General features: G+C 48.5%; 1 protein-coding gene across 3 annotated transcripts in view; it reads right to left on the bottom strand.

Moving 5' to 3' along the window:
• Positions 1–18,532, bottom strand: part of LOC106612321 (vascular endothelial growth factor receptor 3) — a 787,633-nt gene that overhangs the window by 45,149 nt on the left and 723,952 nt on the right. For all 3 annotated transcript variants that reach the window (XM_045724268.1, XM_045724267.1, XM_045724269.1), the window contains 5 exons: positions 11,952–12,087; positions 8,472–8,580; positions 8,050–8,180; positions 7,173–7,401; positions 1,499–1,645 (listed from right to left, as the gene is read on the bottom strand). In XM_045724268.1, coding sequence (XP_045580224.1) covers positions 1,499–1,645; positions 7,173–7,401; positions 8,050–8,180; positions 8,472–8,580; positions 11,952–12,087 — 752 coding nt within the window. The remainder of the gene's footprint in view (positions 1–1,498; positions 1,646–7,172; positions 7,402–8,049; positions 8,181–8,471; positions 8,581–11,951; positions 12,088–18,532) is intronic.

Below are 18,532 nucleotides of genomic sequence, written 5' to 3'. Positions count from 1 at the left end.
CAGAGGGAGAGAGGGAGACGCAGGGAGAGAGAAGGAGACAGATGTAGACAGAGGGAGAGAGGGAGACACAGGAAGAGAGGGAGACACCGGGAGAAAGAGGGAGACACAGGGAGAGAAGGAGACACAGGGAGAGAGAGGAAGACACAGGGAGACACAGATAGAGACAGGGAGACAGAGTGAGACAGAGGTAGACAGAGGGAGAGACGGAGACACAGGGAGAGAGGGAGATGCAGGGAGAGAGAAGGAGACAGAGGGAGAGGGAGACACAGGGAGAGAGGGAGACACAGGGAGAGAGAGGGAGACAGAGGGAGAGAGAGGGAGACAGAGGGAGAGAGATGGAGACAGAGGGAGAGAAGGAGACGCAGGGAGAGAGAGAGAGAGGGAGAGGGAGAGAGGGAGACGCTGGGAGAGAGAGGGAGAGAGAGGGAGACAGAGGGAGAGAGGGAGACGCAGGGAGAGAGAAGGAGACAGAGGGAGACAGACGTAGACAGAGGGAGACAGAGGGAGACAGAGGGAGACACAGGGAGACACAGGGAGACAGAGGGAGAGAAATCCTCGACTTCGGCGATGTAATTTACAAAATAGCCTCCAACACTCTACTCAGCAAACTGGATGCAGTCCATCACAGTGCCATCCGTTTTGTCACCAAAGCCCCATATACTACCCACCACTGTGACCTGTATGCTTTAGTAGGCTGGCCCTCGCTACATATTCGTCGCCAAACCCACTGGCTCCAGGTCATCTATATGTCTTTGCTAGGTAAAGCTCCGCCTTATCTCAGCTCACTGGTCATGATAACAACACCCACCCGTAGCACGCGCTCCAGCAGGTATATCTCACTGATCATCCCCAAAGCCAACACCTCCTTTGGCCGCCTTTCCTTCCAGTTCTCTGCTGCCAATGATTGGAATGAATTGCAAAAATCGCTGAAGTTGGAGACTTATATTTCCCTCACTAACTTTAAACATCAGCTATCTGAGCAGCTAACCGATCGCTGCAGCTGTACATAGTCCATCTGTAAATAGCCCACCCAATCTACCTACCTCATCCCCATATTGTTTTCATTTACTTTCTGCTCTTTTGCAGACCAGTATCTCTACTTGCACATCATCATCTGCTCATCTATCACTCTGGTGTTAATCTGCTAAATTGTAATTACTTCGCTACTATGGCCTATTTATTGCCTTACCTCCTCATGCCATTTGCACACACTCTATATAGACTTTTCTATTATGTTATTGAATGTACGCTTGTTTATCCCATGTGTAACTCTGTGTTGTTGTATGTGTCAAACTGCTTTGCTTTATCTTGGCCAAGTCACAGTTGTAAATGAGAACTTGTTCTCAACTAGCCTACCTGGTTAAATAAATAAATAAAAAAAATAAAAAATGCTCTGGCTAAACACTGTGTGTGTGTGTGTGTGTGTGTGTGTGTGTGTGTGTGTGTGTGTGTGTGTGTGTGTGTGTGTGTGTGTGTGTGTGTGTGTGTGTGTACCTACCTGACATTTGGTGCAGGGGCTGGTTGTCTTTGAACCAGGAGAGGTGTGGTGAAGGAGTTCCCACTACATCACACTCCATCAGGAGAGACTCACTGATGTTCACTGTCTGATTGGTTGGGTTGTGTCTGTACCAGGGGGCTTCTAGAGCTGAGGGGGGAGGGGGTAGAATGATAGGAGAGAGAGAAAGAGGAGAGGAGAGGAGAGGAGAGGAGAGGAGAGGAGAGGAGAGGAGAGGAGAGGAGAGGAGAGGAGAGGAGAGGAGAGGAGAGGAGAGGAGAGGAGAGGAGAGGAGAGGAGAGGGAGATGAAAGGAAATAAATAGTTAATTGCAAAATTGACTAAAGGGCAAAGAGACCAATCTGTGAGGCTGAGGACTGTCAGGAGAGAGAGAAGAGCAGGAGGAGATGAAGGGATGGAGGGTGGAGAATTAAGGTGTCTGGACTGGACATGAATGAAGCATTAGTGTGGAAATTAGTGACTAGTGTATGTTAATCCCTTCCTCTAGGGGACTAGTGTGTGTTTAACCCCTTCCTCTGAGGGACTAGTGTATGTTAAGCCCTTCCTCTGAGGGACTAGTGTGAGTTTAACCCCTTCCTCTAGGGGACTAGTGTATGTTTAACCCCTTCCTCTGAGGGACTAGTGTGTGTTTAACCCCTTCCTCTGAGGGACTAGTGTGTGTTTAACCCCTTCCTCTAGGGGACTAGTGTATGTTAAACCCCTTCCTCTGAGGGACTACTGTGTTTTTAACCCCTTCCTCTGAGGGACTAGTGTATGTTTAACCCCTTCATCTGAGGGACTAGTGTGTGTTTAACCCCTTCCTCTGAGGGACTAGTGTGTGTTTAACCCCTTCCTCTGAGGGACTAGTGTGTGTTTAACCCCTTCCTCTGAGGGACTAGTGTGTGTATTTAACCCCTTCCTCTGAGGGACTAGTGTGTGTTTAACCTCTTCATCTAGGGGACTAGTGTGTGTTTAACCCCTTCCTCTGAGGGACTAGTGTGTGTTTAACCCCTTCCTCTAGGGGACTATTGTGTGTTTAACCCCTTCCTCTGAGGGACTAGTGTGTGTTTAACCCCTTCCTCTGAGGGACTAGTGTGTGTTTAACCCCTTCCTCTGAGGGACTAGTGTGTGTTTAACCCCTTCATTTAGGGGACTAGTGTGTGTTTAACCCCTTCCTCTGAGGGACTAGTGTGTGTTTAACCCCTTCCTCTAGGGGACTAGTGTGTGTTTAACCCCTTCCTCTGAGGTACTAGTGTGTGTTTGACCCCTTCCTCTGAGGGACTAGTGTGTGTTTAAACCCTTCCTCTGAGGGACTAGTGTGTGTTTAACCCCTTCTTTTAGGGGACAAGTGTGTGTTTAACCCTTTCCTCTGAGGGACTAGTGTATGTTTAACCCCTTCCTCTGAGGGACGAGTGTGTTTAACACCTTCCTCTAGGGGACTAGTGTGTGTTTAACCCCTTCCTCTGAGGTACTAGTGTGTGTTTAACCCCTTCCTCTGAGGGACTAGTGTGTGTTTAACCCCTTCCTCTGAGGGACTAGTGTGTGTTTAACCCCTTCCTTTAGGGGACAAGGGTGTGTTTAACCCCTTCCTCTGAGGGACTAGTGTATGTTTAACCCCTTCCTCTGAGGGACGAGTGTGTTTAACACCTTCCTCTAGGGGATTAGTGTGTGTTTAACCCCTTCCTCTGAGGGACTAGTGTGTGTTTAACCCCTTCCTCTGAGGGACTAGTGTGTGTTTAACCCCTTCCTCTGAGGGACTAGTTTGTGTTTAACCCCTTCCTCTGAGGGACTAGTGTGTGTTTAACCCCTTCCTTTAGGGGACTAGTGTGTGTTTAACCCCTTCATCTTGGGGACTAGTGTATGTTAACCCCTTCCTCTGAAGGACTAGACTAGTGTATGTTTAACCCCTTCCTCTAGGGGACTAGTGTATGTTAACCCATTCCTCTGAAGGACTAGACTAGTGTATGTTTAACCCATTCCTCTGAGGGACTAGTGTATGTTAACCCCTTCCTCTAGGGGACTAGTGTATGTTTAACCCCTTCCTCTGAGGGACTAGTGTAGGTTAACCCCTTCCTCTGAGGGACTAGTGTATGTTAACCCCTTCCTCTAGGGGACTAGTGTGTGTTTAACCCCTTTCTCGAGGGGACTAGTGTGTGTTTAACCCCTTCCTCTAGGGGACTAGTGTATGTTAACCCCTTCCTCTAAGGGACTAGTGTGTGTTTAACCCCTTCCTCTGAGGGACTAGTGTGTGTTTAACCCCATCCTTTAGGGGACTAATGTGTGTTTAACCCCTTCCTCTGAGGGACTAGTGTGTGTTTAACCCCTTCCTCTGAGGGACTAGTGTGTGTTTAACCCCTTCCTTTAGGGGACTAGTGAAAGTTTAACCCCTTCCTCTGAGGGACTAGTGTGTGTTTAACCCCTTCCTCTGAGGGACTAGTGTGTGTTTAACTCCTTCCTCTAGGGGACTAGTGTATGTTAACCCCTTCCTCTGAGGGACTAGTGTATGTTAACCCCTTCCTCTAGGGGACTAGTGTATGTTAACCCCTTCGTCTGAGGGACTAGTGTATGTTAACCCCTTCCTCTGAGGGACTAGTGTATGTTAACCCCTTCCTCTGGGGGACTAGTGTATGTTTAACCCCTTCCTCTAGGGGACTAGTGTATGTTAACCCCTTCCTCTAGGGGACTAGTGTATGTTAACCCCTTCCTCTGAGGGACTAGTTTGTGTTTAACCCCTTCCTCCGAGGGACTAGTGTGTGTTTAACCCCTTCCTCTGAGAGACTAGTGCGGTGTTTAACCCCTTCCTTTAGGGGACTAGTGTGTGTTTAACCCCTTCATCTAGGGGACTAGTGTATGTTAACCCCTTCCTCTAGGGGACTAGTGTATGTTAACCCCTTCCTCTGAAGGACTAGACTAGTGTATGTTTAACCCCTTCCTCTAGGGGACTAGTGTATGTTAACCCATTCCTCTGAAGGACTAGACTAGTGTATGTTTAACCCATTCCTCTGAGGGACTAGTGTATGTTAACCCCTTCCTCTAGGGTACTAGTGTATGTTTAACCCCTTCCTCTGAGGGACTAGTGTATGTTAACCCCTTCCTCTAGGGGACTAGTGTGTGTTTAACCCCTTCCTCTAGGGGACTAGTGTGTGTTTAACCCCTTCCTCGAGGGGACTAGTGTGTGTTTAACCCCTTCCTCTAGGGGACTAGTGTATGTTAACCCCTTCCTCTAAGGGACTAGTGTGTGTTTAACCCCTTCCTCTGAGGGACTAGTGTGTGTTTAACCCCATCCTTTAGGGGAATAATGTGTGTTTAACCCCTTCCTCTGAGGGACTAGTGTGTGTTTAACCCCTTCCTCTGAGGGACTAGTGTGTGTTTAACCCCTTCCTTTAGGGGACTAGTGAAAGTTTAACCCCTTCCTCTGAGGGACTAGTGTGTGTTTAACCCCTTCCTCTGAGGGACTAGTGTGTGTTTAACTCCTTCCTCTAGGGGACTAGTGTATGTTAACCCCTTCCTCTGAGGGACTAGTGTATGTTAACCCCTTCCTCTAGGGGACTAGTGTATTTTAACCCCTTCCTCTGAAGGACTAGTGTATGTTAACCCCTTCCTCTGAGGGACTAGTTTGTGTTTAACCCCTTCCTCCAGGGACTAGTGTGTGTTTAACCCCTTCCTCTGAGGGACTAGTGTGTGTTTAACCCCTTCCTTTAGGGGACAAGTGTGTGTTTAACCCCTTCCTCTAGGAGACTAGTGTATGTTAACCCCTTCCTCTAGGGGACTAGTGTGTGTTTCTAACCCCTTCCTCTGAGGGACTAGTGTATGTTAACCCCTTCCTCTGAGGGACTAGTGTATGTTTAACCCCTTCCTCTAGGGGACTAGTGTGTGTTTAAAACCAACAGCATCTGTCAGCATGTACTATGTGTGTGTACAATATATATACCTGGCCATTCTACAGCATGACAGTGTGTGTGTTGGTGTGTGAGGCCTAAGTTCCTCTGTGTGTGTGAGGCCTACGTTACATTTACATTTTACATTTTAGTCATTTAGCAGACGCTTTTATCCAGAGCGACTTACAGTAGTGAATGCATACATTTCATACAATTTCATACATTTCATACATTTTTTTTTTCTGTGCTGGCCCCCCGTGGGAATCAAACCCACAACCCTGGCATTGCAAACACCATGCTCTACCAACTGAGCCACAGGGAAGGTGTGTGAGGGCTACGTTCCTCTGGTGTGTGAGGGCTACGTTCCTCTGGTGTGTGAGGCCTACGTTCCTCTGGTGTGTGAGGCCTACGTTCCTCTGTGTGTGTGAGGTCTACGTTCCTCTGGTGTGTGAGACCTACATTCCTCTGGGGTGAGACCTACGTTCCTCTGGGGTGAGACCTACGTTCCTCTGGGGTGAGACCTACGTTCCTCTGTGTGTGTGAGGCCTACGTTCCTCTGGTGTGTGAGGCCTACGTTCCTCTGGTGTGTGAGGCCTACGTTCCTCTGTGTGTGTGAGGTCTACGTTCCTCTGGTGTGTGAGACCTACATTCCTCTGGGGTGAGACCTACGTTCCTCTGGGGTGAGACCTACGTTCCTCTGGGGTGAGACCTACGTTCCTCTGTGTGTGTGAGGCCTACGTTCCTCTGGTGTGTGAGGCCTACGTTCCTCTGGTGTGTGAGGCCTACGTTCCTCTGGTGTGTGAGGCCTACGTTCCTCTGTGTGTGTGAGGCCTATGTTCCTCTGGTGTGTGAGGCCTACGTTCCTCTGGTGTGTGAGGCCTACGTTCCTCTGGTGTGTGAGGCCTACGATCCTCTGGTGTGTGAGCCCTACGTTCCTATGGTGCGTGAGGCCTACGCTCCTCTGTGTGTGTGAGGCCTACGTTCCTCTGGTGTGTGAGGCCTACGTTCCTCTGGTGTGTGAGGCCTACGTTCCTCTGGCGTGTGAGTCCTTCGTTCCTCTGTGTGTGTGAGGCCTACGTTCCTCTGGTGTGTGAGGGCTACGTTCCTCTGGTGTGTGAGGCCTACGTTCCTCTGGTGTGTGAGGCCTACGTTCCTCTGGTGTGTGAGGCCTAAGTTCCTCTGTGTGTGTGTGTGAGGCCTACGTTCCTCAGGTGTGTGAGGCCTACGTTCCTCTGGTGTGTGAGGCCTACGTTCCTCTGGTGTGTGAGTCCTTCGTTCCTCTGTGTGTGTGAGGCCTACGTTCCTCTGGTGTGTGAGGCCTACGTTCCCTCTGGTGTGTGAGGCCTACGTTCCTCTGGTGTGTGAGGCCTACCTTCCTCTGTGTGTGTGAGGCCTACGTTCCTCTGGTGTGTGAGGCCTACGTTCCTCTGGTGTGTGAGGCCTATGTTCCTCTGGTGTGTGAGGCCTACGTTCCTCTGTGTGTCAGTGTATGATTACACTGTTAGAATAAAGGTGCTATCTTGAACCAATAAGGGTTCTCCCCATAGGAGACCCTGTTTGGTTCCAGGTAGAACCCTGTTTGGTTCCATGTAGAACCCTTTCCACTGGGGTTTTTACTTGGAACCCAAAAGGGTTCTCCCTTAAACCAAGAAGGGCTCTATCTAGGATCCATAGACGGTTCTCCTATGGGGACAGTTGTAGAACCCTTTTTTCTAAGAGTGTAGACGTTCCTGTGTGTTTCTCTCCCTCTCACCTTTAAACGATATGCATTTGCGTAGACAGTGTCTCTCTCCCTCTCACCTTTAACCGATATGTATTTGCGTAGACAGTGTTTCTCTCCGCTCCTCCTATTCTGAACCTCACAGACATAGTTCCCTTCATCCTGTAGCGTGATGCTAGCTATAGTCATCTCCAGGACCCAGCTGTTAGACCGCTCCTGATAGGTCAGTTGTCCATCCAGGCGGTCAGCGTACAGGTGGACACTACGACAGTCCAGCTCCAGGGGTTTACCACTCTCATCCTGCAGCGCCTGGAGAGGGAGAGAGAGGGAGAGAGAGAGGGAGATATATATATATATATATATATATATATATATATATATATATATATAAAAAGTCAGTCTTACTGTTCTTCCTGTCCTACTATTCTACTAGCTTGGGTCCCAGATCAGTTTTGTGTCGTCTTACCAAAATCCATCAACAAGTTTACAATGGAATTGTCAAGATTTGGGATATTAATTTGACAGTCACAACCAAATTAAACTACATGAGCATTAAGAACATTAAGTGTGCCATTCTCTCTACCTAGGGGTTCAATCTGTACCAGGTGAGCTGTTACCTGTGGGTCCAGTCTGTACCAGGTGAGCTGTTACCTGTGGGTCCAATCTGTACCAGGTGAGTTGTTACCTGTGGGTCCAGTCTGTACCAGGTGAGTTGTTACCTGTGGGTCCAGTCTGTACCAGGTGAGCTGTTACCTGTGGGTCCAGTCTGTACCAGGTGACCTGTTACCTGTGGGTCCAGTCTGTACCAAGTGAGTTGTTACCTGTGGGTCCAGTCTGTACCAGGTGACCTGTTACCTGTGGGTCCAGTCTGTACCAGGTGACCTGTTACCTGTGGGTCCAGTCTGTACCAGGTGACCTGTTACCTGTGGGTCCAGGCTGTACCAGGTGAGTTGTTACCTGTGGGTCCAGTCTGTACCAGGTGAGTTGTTCGTAGGTGTAGTTGTCAGCGATGCAGCTTAGCGACACTTCCTCCTGCTCCAGAGGTTCCTCAGACGGACCCAGCTCTACACTGAACCCTTCTGGGATTGCTGAAGGGGGCAGGGAGGGAGGGAGGAGGGGGGAGGGAGGGGGTAGGGGGGAGGTAGGCAGAGAGGGAGGGAGGAGGTGGGGAAGGAGGGAGGGGGGAGGGAGGGGGGATTAGATTATTTTGTTTATGATTTTGAGGGCTCTATGGTTCAATGGTTGTTGTACTACTACACAAACTATTACTACTACTATTACAAAAGGGCAGATCTATTTATTAATGTATATATACTAAAAATTACTGTATAGTACTTTGTATGCTAAACCAAGAGAAGGAAAAAAGTTGAAATACTCACTGGTCACATAGAAGTATATCAGCTTTTGGTCTTTACCCACTTTGTTGTCAGCAGAACATTTATACATGACCGATACACTGGCGTTCTGGATCACCAGTCTGCTGACTATCTAGAGAGGAGAGGGAGAGGAGAGGGAGAGGAGAGGAGCGGAGCGGAGAGGAGAGGAGAGTATAAACATATAAACGTTCTGCATAACCAGCCTGCTGACTATCTAGAGAGGAAGACAGGTTTCAATACAACATGGCTTCCATACTAAATAAATCTGCTCTTACATTGAAAGTACTGAAGAGTGAAGGGAGATGGGTTCTAAATGTTTTATTATGACAACTGACTGGGACTTTGAACCCTGACCTGGAATCCACACTCAATCAATCCACTAGTATCTACTCTGGCTCTGGTTAACCTGGCTGTCCTGGTTGATTCCATGCTACTCTGGCTCTTGTTGCCCTGGCTGGCCTGGTTGATTCCATGCTACTCTGGCTCTGGTTGTCCTGGTTGTCCTGGTTGATTCCATGCTACTCTGGCTCTGGTTGTCCTGGCTGTCATGGTTGATTCCATGCTACTCTGACTCTGGTTGTCCTGGCTGTCCTGGTTGATTCCATGCTACTCTGGCTCTGGTTGTCCTTGCTGTCCTGGTTGATTCCATGCTACTTTGGCACTGGTTGTCCTGGCTGTCCTGGTTGATTCCATGCTACTCTGGCTCTGGTTGTCCTGGCTGTCCTGGTAGATTCCATGCTACTCTGGCTCTGGTTGTCCTGGCTGGCCTGGTTGATTCCATGCTACTCTGGCTCTGGTTGTCCTGGCTGTCCTGGTTGATTCCATGATACTCTGGCTCTGGTTGTCCTGGCTGGCCTGCTTGATTCCATGCTACTCTGGCTCTGGTTGTCCTGGTTGGCCTGGTTGATTCCATGCTACTCTGGCTCTTGTTGTCCTGGCTGTCCTGGTTGATTCCATGCTACTCTGGCTCTTGTTGTCCTGGCTGTCCTGGTTGATTCCATGCTACTCTGGCTGTGGTTGTCCTGGCTGTCATGGTTGATTCCATGCTACTCTGACTCTGGTTGTCCTGGCTGTCCTGGTTGATTCCATGCTACTCTGGCTCTGGTTGTCCTTGCTGTCCTCGTTGATTCCATGCTACTTTGGCACTGGTTGTCCTGGCTGTCCTGGTTGATTCCATGCTACTCTGGCTCTGGTTGTCCTGGCTGTCCTGGTAGATTCCATGCTACTCTGGCTCTGGTTGTCCTGGCTGGCCTGGTTGATCCCATGCTACTCTGGCTCTGGTTGTCCTGGCTGTCCTGGTTGATTCCATGCTACTCTGGCTCTGGTTGTCCTGGCTGGCCTGCTTGATTCCATGCTACTCTGGCTCTGGTTGTCCTGGTTGGCCTGGTTGATTCCATGCTACTCTGGCTCTTGTTGTCCTGGCTGTCCTGGTTGATTCCATGCTACTCTGGCTCTGGTTGTCCTGGTTGATTCCATGCTACTCTGGCTCTGGTTGTCCTGGCTGTCCTGGTAGAGTCCATGCTACTCTGGCTCTGGTTGTCCTGGCTGGCCTGGTTGATTCCATGCTACTCTGGCTCTTGTTATCCTGGCTGTCCTGGTTGATTCCATGGTACTCTGGCTCTGGTTAACCTGGCTGTCCTGGTTGATTCCATGCTACTCTGGCTCTTGTTGTCCTGGCTGTCCTGGTTGATTCCATGCTACTCTGGCTCTGGTTGTCCTGGCTGGCCTGGTTGATTCCATGCTGCTCTGGTTGTCCTGGTTGATTCCATGCTACTCTGGCTCTGGCTGTCCTGGCTGGCCTGGTTGATTCCATGCTACTCTGGCTCTGGTTGTCCTGGCTGGCCTGGTTGATTCCATGCTACTCTGGCTCTGGTTGTCCTGGTTTATTCCATGCTACTCTGGCTCTTGTTGTCCTGGCTGTCCTGGTTGATTCCATGCTACTCTGGCTCTGGTTGTCCTGGCTGTCCTGGTTGATTCCATGCTACTCTGGCTCTGGTTAATCTGGCTGTCCTGGTTGATTCCATGCTACTCTGGCTCTGGTTGTCCTGGCTGTCCTGGTTGATTCCATGTGACTCTGGCTCTTGTTGTCCTGGCTGTCCTGGTTGAGTCCATGCTACTCTGGCTCTGGTTGTCCTGGCTGGCCTGGTTGATTCCATGCTGCTCTGGTTGTCCTGGTTGATTCCATGCTACTCTGGCTCTGGTTGTCCTGGCTGGCCTGGTTGATTCCATGCTACTCTGGCTCTGGTTGTCCTGGCTGGCCTGGTTGATTCCATGCTACTCTGGCTCTGGTTGTCCTGGCTGTCCTGGTTGATTCCATGCTACTCTGGCTCTTGTTGTCCTGGTGTGGAAGTGTTCTGCTGGTTGATGGTTGATGAGAACACGGTCTCTGTAGACGTTGACGTGACTCAAACTTTTCCGCTGCCACGCCTGCCACTCCATCACAACAGGAACTGACCTCACAGGTGTGACCCACAACAGGACATTTGCTGTGTGACATTTGTGTGTGTGTGTGTTTGTGTTTGTGAGTGTCCATTCATCTGTCTGTGTTGATTTATATAGCCCTTCTTACATCAGCTGATATCTCAAAGTGCTGTACAGAAACCCAGCCTAAAACCCCAAACAGCAAACAACGCAGGTGTAGAAGCACAGTGGCTAGGAAAAACTCCCTAGAAAGGCCAGAACCTAGGAAGAAACCTAGAGAGGAACCAGGCTCTGAGGGGTGGCCAGTCCTCTTCTGGCTGTGCCGGGTGGAGATTATAACAGAATATGGCCAAGATGATATCCTACAATAATTTAATTACATGGTCATGATTCAACATTTGGATAACATTCAGATAACATTCAGATAACGTTCAGATAACATTCAGATAACATTCAGATAACATTCAGATAACATTTGTTCTCAGGGAAATGTTGAAATGTTGGTACTGTGAGAGAGATTTAAGCTTCTGTCTCTCTGTGTCACGTCCTGACCATAGAAAGCTGTTATTTTCTATGGTAGAGTAGGTCAGGGCGTGACAGGGGGGTTTTCTATGTTGTCATGTTCTAGTTTTGTATTTCTATGTTGGCTTGTTCTAGTTTTTGTATTTCTATGTTGGGCTTTGTTTGGGATGATCTCCAATTAGAGGCAGCTGGTCATTGTTGTCTCTAATTGGAGGTCATTTTTAAGTTGGTGTTTGCTCCTCCTGGGTTTGTGGGAGATTGATTTTGAGTCAGTGTATGTTTCACCTCTGCGTCACGGTTTGTTGTTTTTTTGTCATTCAGTTTATTTATGTATTGCATAGTTTCACAGAGTAAAAATAAAATGTGGAACGACACACACGCTGCACTTTGGTCCGCTCCTTCCTACGACAGCCGTGTCTCTCTGAGATACTTCATCAGAATGATAGAATGATGTACTAACGCTGTCATGATTAAACATTCAGATAACATTCAAAGTATTGTTAAATGGTGTAAACTTTTGTGGAGGGAGTGAGAACCAACCTTCTGCCTTCCGTCCACCACTTCGACTGACGTCTCGATGTTTTCCATTTTATTAACGGGGTTCTGCGAGTCCAGGTCCTGCCAGTTCTGACAGTCTGAGACGCTGTCGCTACGCCCTTTACGATCCCTCCGACTCCTACAAAACACAACAACAGAACAACGTAGTCTTTCACCACGGCCCTATGGCACCCTATTCCCTATATAGTGCACTACTTTAGACCAGAACCCTATGGCACCCTATCCCTTATATAGTGCACTACTTTTAGGGTTGATTGATTGATTGATTGATTGATTGATTGATTGATTGATTGATTGATTGATTGACAGATTTTTTTTAAGGTAAAACAATTTGTCGAATTTAACAGAAAAGGACCAAACAGACAGCACACATCTGGGAACCATCCAATGTTCTGGTCACTTCCAATGTGTTTCCATGGTCGGTCATTTACCAGACTCTCTCATCCATTTACAGTTAGTGCATTCAGCTAAGTAAAGACTACCACACATCACAGCCATTGACTTCCGCATGTTGGTGTTGTGGCATGCAACCAGTATATATCTCTCTCTCTCTGGGGCCAAAGCTTCTCTTCCTATATACAGGATATATAAATATACTGGCTGACGTTCCACTATCTAATGGCTGATGTTACTACTGTTCTACTATCTACTGGCTGATGTTATACTATCTACTGGCTGATGTTACTACTGTTCTACTATCTACTGGCTGATGTTACTACTGTTCTACTATCTACTGGCTGATGTTACTACTGTTCTACTATCTACTGGCTGATGTTACTACTGTTCTAATATCTACTGGCTGATGTTCTACTGTTCTACTATCTACTGGCTGATGTTACTACTGTTCTACTATCTACTGGCTGATGTTACTACTGTTCTACTATCTACTGGCTGATGTTCTGCTGTTCTACTATCTACTGGCTGATGTTACTACTGTTCTACTTTCTACTGGCTGATGTTCTACTATCTACTGGCTGATGTTCTACTATCTAGTGACTGATGTTCTACTATCTACTGGCTGATGTTATTACTGTTCTACTATCTACTGGCTGATGTTCTACTATCTACCTGCTGATGTTCTACTATCTACTGGCTGATGTTCTACTATCTACTGGCTGATGTTACTACTGTTCTACTATCTACTGGCTGATGTTCTACTATCTACTGGCTGATGTTACTACTGTTCTACTATCTACTGGCTGATGTTCGACTATCTACTGGCAGTATCACCATGTCTATCACCACGTCTATCTATCACCACGTCTATCTATCACCACGTCTATCTATCACCACCTCTATATATCACCACGTCTATATATCACCACGTCTATATATCACCACGTCTATCTATCACGACGTCTATATATCACCACGTCTATCTATCACCACGTCTATCTATAACCACGTCTACCACCACGTCTATCACCACGTCTATATATCACCACGTCAACCTATCACCACGTCTATCTATCACCACGTCTATCTATCATAACGTCTATATATCACGACGTCCATATATCACCACTTCTATATATCACATCACCACGTCTATCTATCACCACACCTATCACCACGTCTATCACCACGTCTACATATCACCACATCTATCACAACATCTATATATCACCACGTCTGTATATCACCACGTCGATCTATCACCACATCTATATACCTCCATGTATATCTCCACGTCTATATATCACCACGTCTATCACCACGTCTATATATCACCACGTCTATCTATCACCATGTCACTCTATCACCACATCTATATATCACCAAGTCTATCTATCACCAAGCCTTTATATCACCACGTCTATCTAGCACCACGTCTATATATCACCACGTCTATCACCACGCCTATATATCACCACGTCTATCTATCACCACGTCTATATACCTCCACGTATATCACCACATCTATATATCACAACGTCTATCACCACGTCTATATATCACCACGTCTATCTATCACCACCTCTATATACCTCCACGTATATCACGATGTCTATATATCACCACATCTATCACCACATCTATATATCACCATGTCTATCTATCACCACGTCTATACACCAACAAGTCAATATATCACCACGTCTCTCTATCACCACCTCTATATATCACCACGTCTATATATCACCACGTCTATATATCACCACGTCTATCTATCACGACGTCTATATATCACCACGTCTATCTATCACCACGTCTATCTATAACCACGTCTATCTATCATCACGTCTATATATCACCACGTCTATCTATCACCACGTCTATCTATCACCACGTCTATCTATAACCACGTCTACCACCACGTCTATCACCACGTCTATATATCACCACGTCAACCTATCACCACGTCTATCTATCACCACGTCTATCTATCATAACGTCTATATATCACGACGTCCATATATCACCACTTCTATATATCACATCACCACGTCTATCTATCACCACACCTATCACCACGTCTATCACCACGTCTACATATCACCACATCTATCACAACATCTATATATCACCACGTCTGTATATCACCACGTCGATCTATCACCACATCTATATACCTCCATGTATATCTCCACGTCTATATATCACCACGTCTATCACCACGTCTATATATCACCACGTCTATCTATCACCATGTCACTCTATCACCACATCTATATATCACCAAGTCTATCTATCACCAAGCCTTTATATCACCACGTCTATCTAGCACCACGTCTATATATCACCACGTCTATCACCACGCCTATATATCACCACGTCTATCTATCACCACGTCTATATACCTCCACGTATATCACCACATCTATATATCACAACGTCTATCACCACGTCTATATATCACCACGTCTATCTATCACCACCTCTATATACCTCCACGTATATCACGATGTCTATATATCACCACATCTATCACCACATCTATATATCACCATGTCTATCTATCACCACGTCTATACACCAACAAGTCAATATATCACCACGTCTCTCTATCACCACGTCTATATACCACCACGTCTATATATCACCACGTCTATCTATCACCACGTCTATCTATCACCATGTCTATCTATCACCACGTCTATCACCACGTCTATATATGTCACGATTCCCGCCGAAGTCGACCCCTCTCCTTGTTCGGGCGGCGTTCGGCGGTCGACGTCACCGGCTTACTAGTTGCCACCGATCGATGTTTCACTGTTCGTTTGGTTTTGTCTTTATTGTGTACACCTGTTTTGAGTTTCCCTAATTATGTTCATTATTTAAACCTCTGCATTTCCTGTTTGTCTTGTCGGTGATTGTTTGTCTGTTTTATGTAGTTGGAGGTGTTTCTCCAAACTATGTATTTTGATGAGAAGATTGATGGATAATTTTAGTAAACACGTTTTGTTTAACTTTATCCCTGTGTCCTGCGCCTGACTCCTCCACTTCTCTAAGAAAAGCATTACAGAATCACCGACCAGAAATGGAGTCAGCAGGAGCAGCCAGTTCTCCTAGTCATATAGAGGAGCGCGTTCAGCAGCAGGCGAATATGATCCAGGATCTAATGACTGCCATGGATTGCGTGCTGCTGACCATGGAGAGAGTGGAGAGGGAAGGATGTCCCGTCGACCCAGCCACACCACCGCCCGGCACACCTCTGGATCCTATCCAACCGCCGTCTGGATCCGGTGGGATTCGGCTCTCGGGAGCGTATGACGGAGCAGCTGCCGGGTGTCAGCTGGAGCTCTACCTGGCGGCTGTCCGGCCGCGGCCCTCGGGACGCAAGAGAGTGAGCGCCCTCATCTCCTGTTTGACTGGTAAAGCCCTAGAGTGGGCCAACGCCATCTGGGAGGTGGAAGACCCGACTCGGGAAAACTACGAGGACTTCTCCCGCCGCTTTCGGGCAGTATTTGATCATCCAACAGAAGGAAAAGCGGTGGGAGAGCGCTTGTTCCATTTGAAGCAGGAGATGAGGAGTGCTCGGGAGTTTGCACTGGATTTTAGAACTCTGGCGGCTGGTGCAGGATGGAATGAGCGGGCCCTGATCAATCACTACAGGTGTGGTTTGCGAGAGGACTTTCGTAGGGAGCTAGCCTGCAGGGACACCACCCTCCACCTGGACCAGCTGGTGGACTTATCTATCCAGCTGGATAACCTGCTGGCCTCCCGCGGACGTCCGGATCGGGGTCCGTTGGTTCCATCCTCCAGTCCCTTAGACCCAACACCGATGGAGTTGGGTGGGGCTGGTACTAGGGAGACCGGAGGGGAAACCGTTCCATGCACCAGAGGTGACCGCAGAGGACACACTGCTGGTCGGTGCTGGGGAGGTTTTCCAGGTAGTCGAGGTGGTAGGCGGAACACTGGTGGTTCATCTCAGGTGAGTAGGCACACGACTCACCCAGACCCCCCTATTGCTCACATGTGGTTATCTATAAGCTTTCCGGGGTTTTCCCCGCATTCCCAGCATAAGGCCCTAGTAGATTCAGGCGCAGCTGGGAACGTTATAGATCGGTCTTTGGCCAATAGATTAGGGATTCCTATTGTTCCCGTTGATGTTCCCTTTCCTATACATGCGCTAGATAGTCGTCCTTTGGGGTCTGGGCTGATTAGGGAGGTCACAGTTCCCATTGCTATGGTGACGCAGGAGAGTCATGAAGAGAGTATTAGTCTCTTTCTGATTGACGCTCCTGCGTTTCCCGTTGTGTTGGGGCTTCCCTGGTTGGCTTCTCATGATCCTATTATTTCGTGGCAACAGAGGGTTCTCAAGGGATGGTCCTGTCAGTGTTCAGGGAGGTGTTTAGGTGTTTCCTTAGGTGCCACTACGGTGGAAAGTCCAAACCAGGTTTCCACCATGCACATTCCTCCCGAATATGCCAATTTGGCAATCGCCTTGTGTAAAAGGAAGGCGACTCAATTACCACCCCATCGACCGGGGGATTGTGCGATAAATCTCCTGGAGGGTGCTGCACTTCCCAGGAGTCACCTGTATCCTCTGTCACAGGAGGAGACGGCGGCTGTGGAAACATATGTCGCTGAATCTCTGGGACAGGGATACATTCGGCCCTCCATTTCACCTGTCTCCTCGAGCTTCTTTTTTGTGAAGAAGAAGGATGGAGGTTTACGCCCGTGCATTGACTATCGAGGTTTGAACCAGATTACTGTGAAATACAGTTACCCGCTACCTCTGATCGCCAGTATGACAGAGTCATTGCTCGGGGCGCGCTTCTTCACAAAATTGGACCTCAGGAGCGCGTACAACCTGGTGCGTATCAGGGGAAGGGATGAGTGGAAGACGGCATTTAGCACTACATCTGGGCACTATGAGTACCTCGTCATGCCGTATGGGTTAATGAATGCTCCATCCGTCTTCCAATCATTTGTGGATGAGATCTTCAGGGACCTTCACGGGCGGGGTGTAGTGGTGTATATAGATGATATTCTCATATACTCCACCACCCGCGCTGAGCATGTGTCCCTTGTGCGTACGGTGCTTGGTCGACTGTTGGAGCATGACCTTTACGTCAAGGCGGAGAAATGTCTGTTCTTTCAACAGTCCGTCTCCTTCCTTGGGTACCGTTTGTCCTCGTCAGGGGTGGAGATGGAGACTGACCGCATATCAGCCGTGCTTAATTGGCCGACTCCAACCACGGTAAAGGAGGTGCAGCGGTTTTTAGGGTTTGCCAACTACTACCGGAGGTTTATCCGGGGCTTTGGCCAGGTGGCGGCTCCCATTACCTCCTTACTGAAGGGGGGACCGGTGTGGTTGCAGTGGTCGGCTGAGGCGGACAGAGCTTATGGTAACCTGAAGGCTCTGTTTACCACGGCTCCAGTGCTGGCGCATCCTGATCCCTCCTTAGCGTTCATAGTTGAGGTGGATGCATCCGAGGCTGGAATAAGGGCTGTGCTATCTCAGCGCTCGAGTAACCCACCAAAACTCCACCCCTGTGCTTTCTTTTCGAAGAAGCTCAGCCCGGCGGAGTGAAACTATGACGTGGGGGATAGGGAGTTGTTAGCTGTTGTCGGGGCTCTGAAAGCGTGGAGACATTGGCTTGAGGGGGCTAGACACCCTTTCCTCATTTGGACTGACCACCGAAATCTGGAGTATATTCAGGCAGCGAGGAGACTGAACCCTCGCCAGGCTAGGTGGGCTATGTTTTTCACACGCTTTTCTTTCACTCTTTCCTATAAACCAGGTTCCCAGAACGTCAAGGCAGACGCACTGTCCCGGCTGTATGATACAGAGGAGCGGTCCACAGAGCCCACTCCCATAATTCCAGCCTCATGCCTGGTGGCACCGGTGGTATGGGAGGTGGACGCGGACATCGAACGGGCGTCACGTGCAGAACCCACTCCCTCCCAGTGTCCCGTTGGGCACGTGTACGTGCCGTTTGATGTTCGCGATCGTTTGATCTGTTGGGCCCACACATCACCCTCCTCTGGTCATCCTGGTATAGGTCGGACGGTGCGCTGCCTTACGGGGAAGTACTGGTGGCCCACGTTAGCCAAGGACGTGAGGGTTTATGTCTCCTCCTGTTCGGTATGCGCACAGTGCAAGGCACCTAGAC

The sequence above is a fragment of the Salmo salar genome, chromosome ssa09, assembly GCF_905237065.1.
Source record: "Salmo salar chromosome ssa09, Ssal_v3.1, whole genome shotgun sequence".
Taxonomy (NCBI): Eukaryota; Metazoa; Chordata; class Actinopteri; order Salmoniformes; family Salmonidae; genus Salmo; species Salmo salar.
Note: the sequence above shows the minus strand (reverse complement) of the source record. Positions and strands in the feature narration are given on the sequence as shown.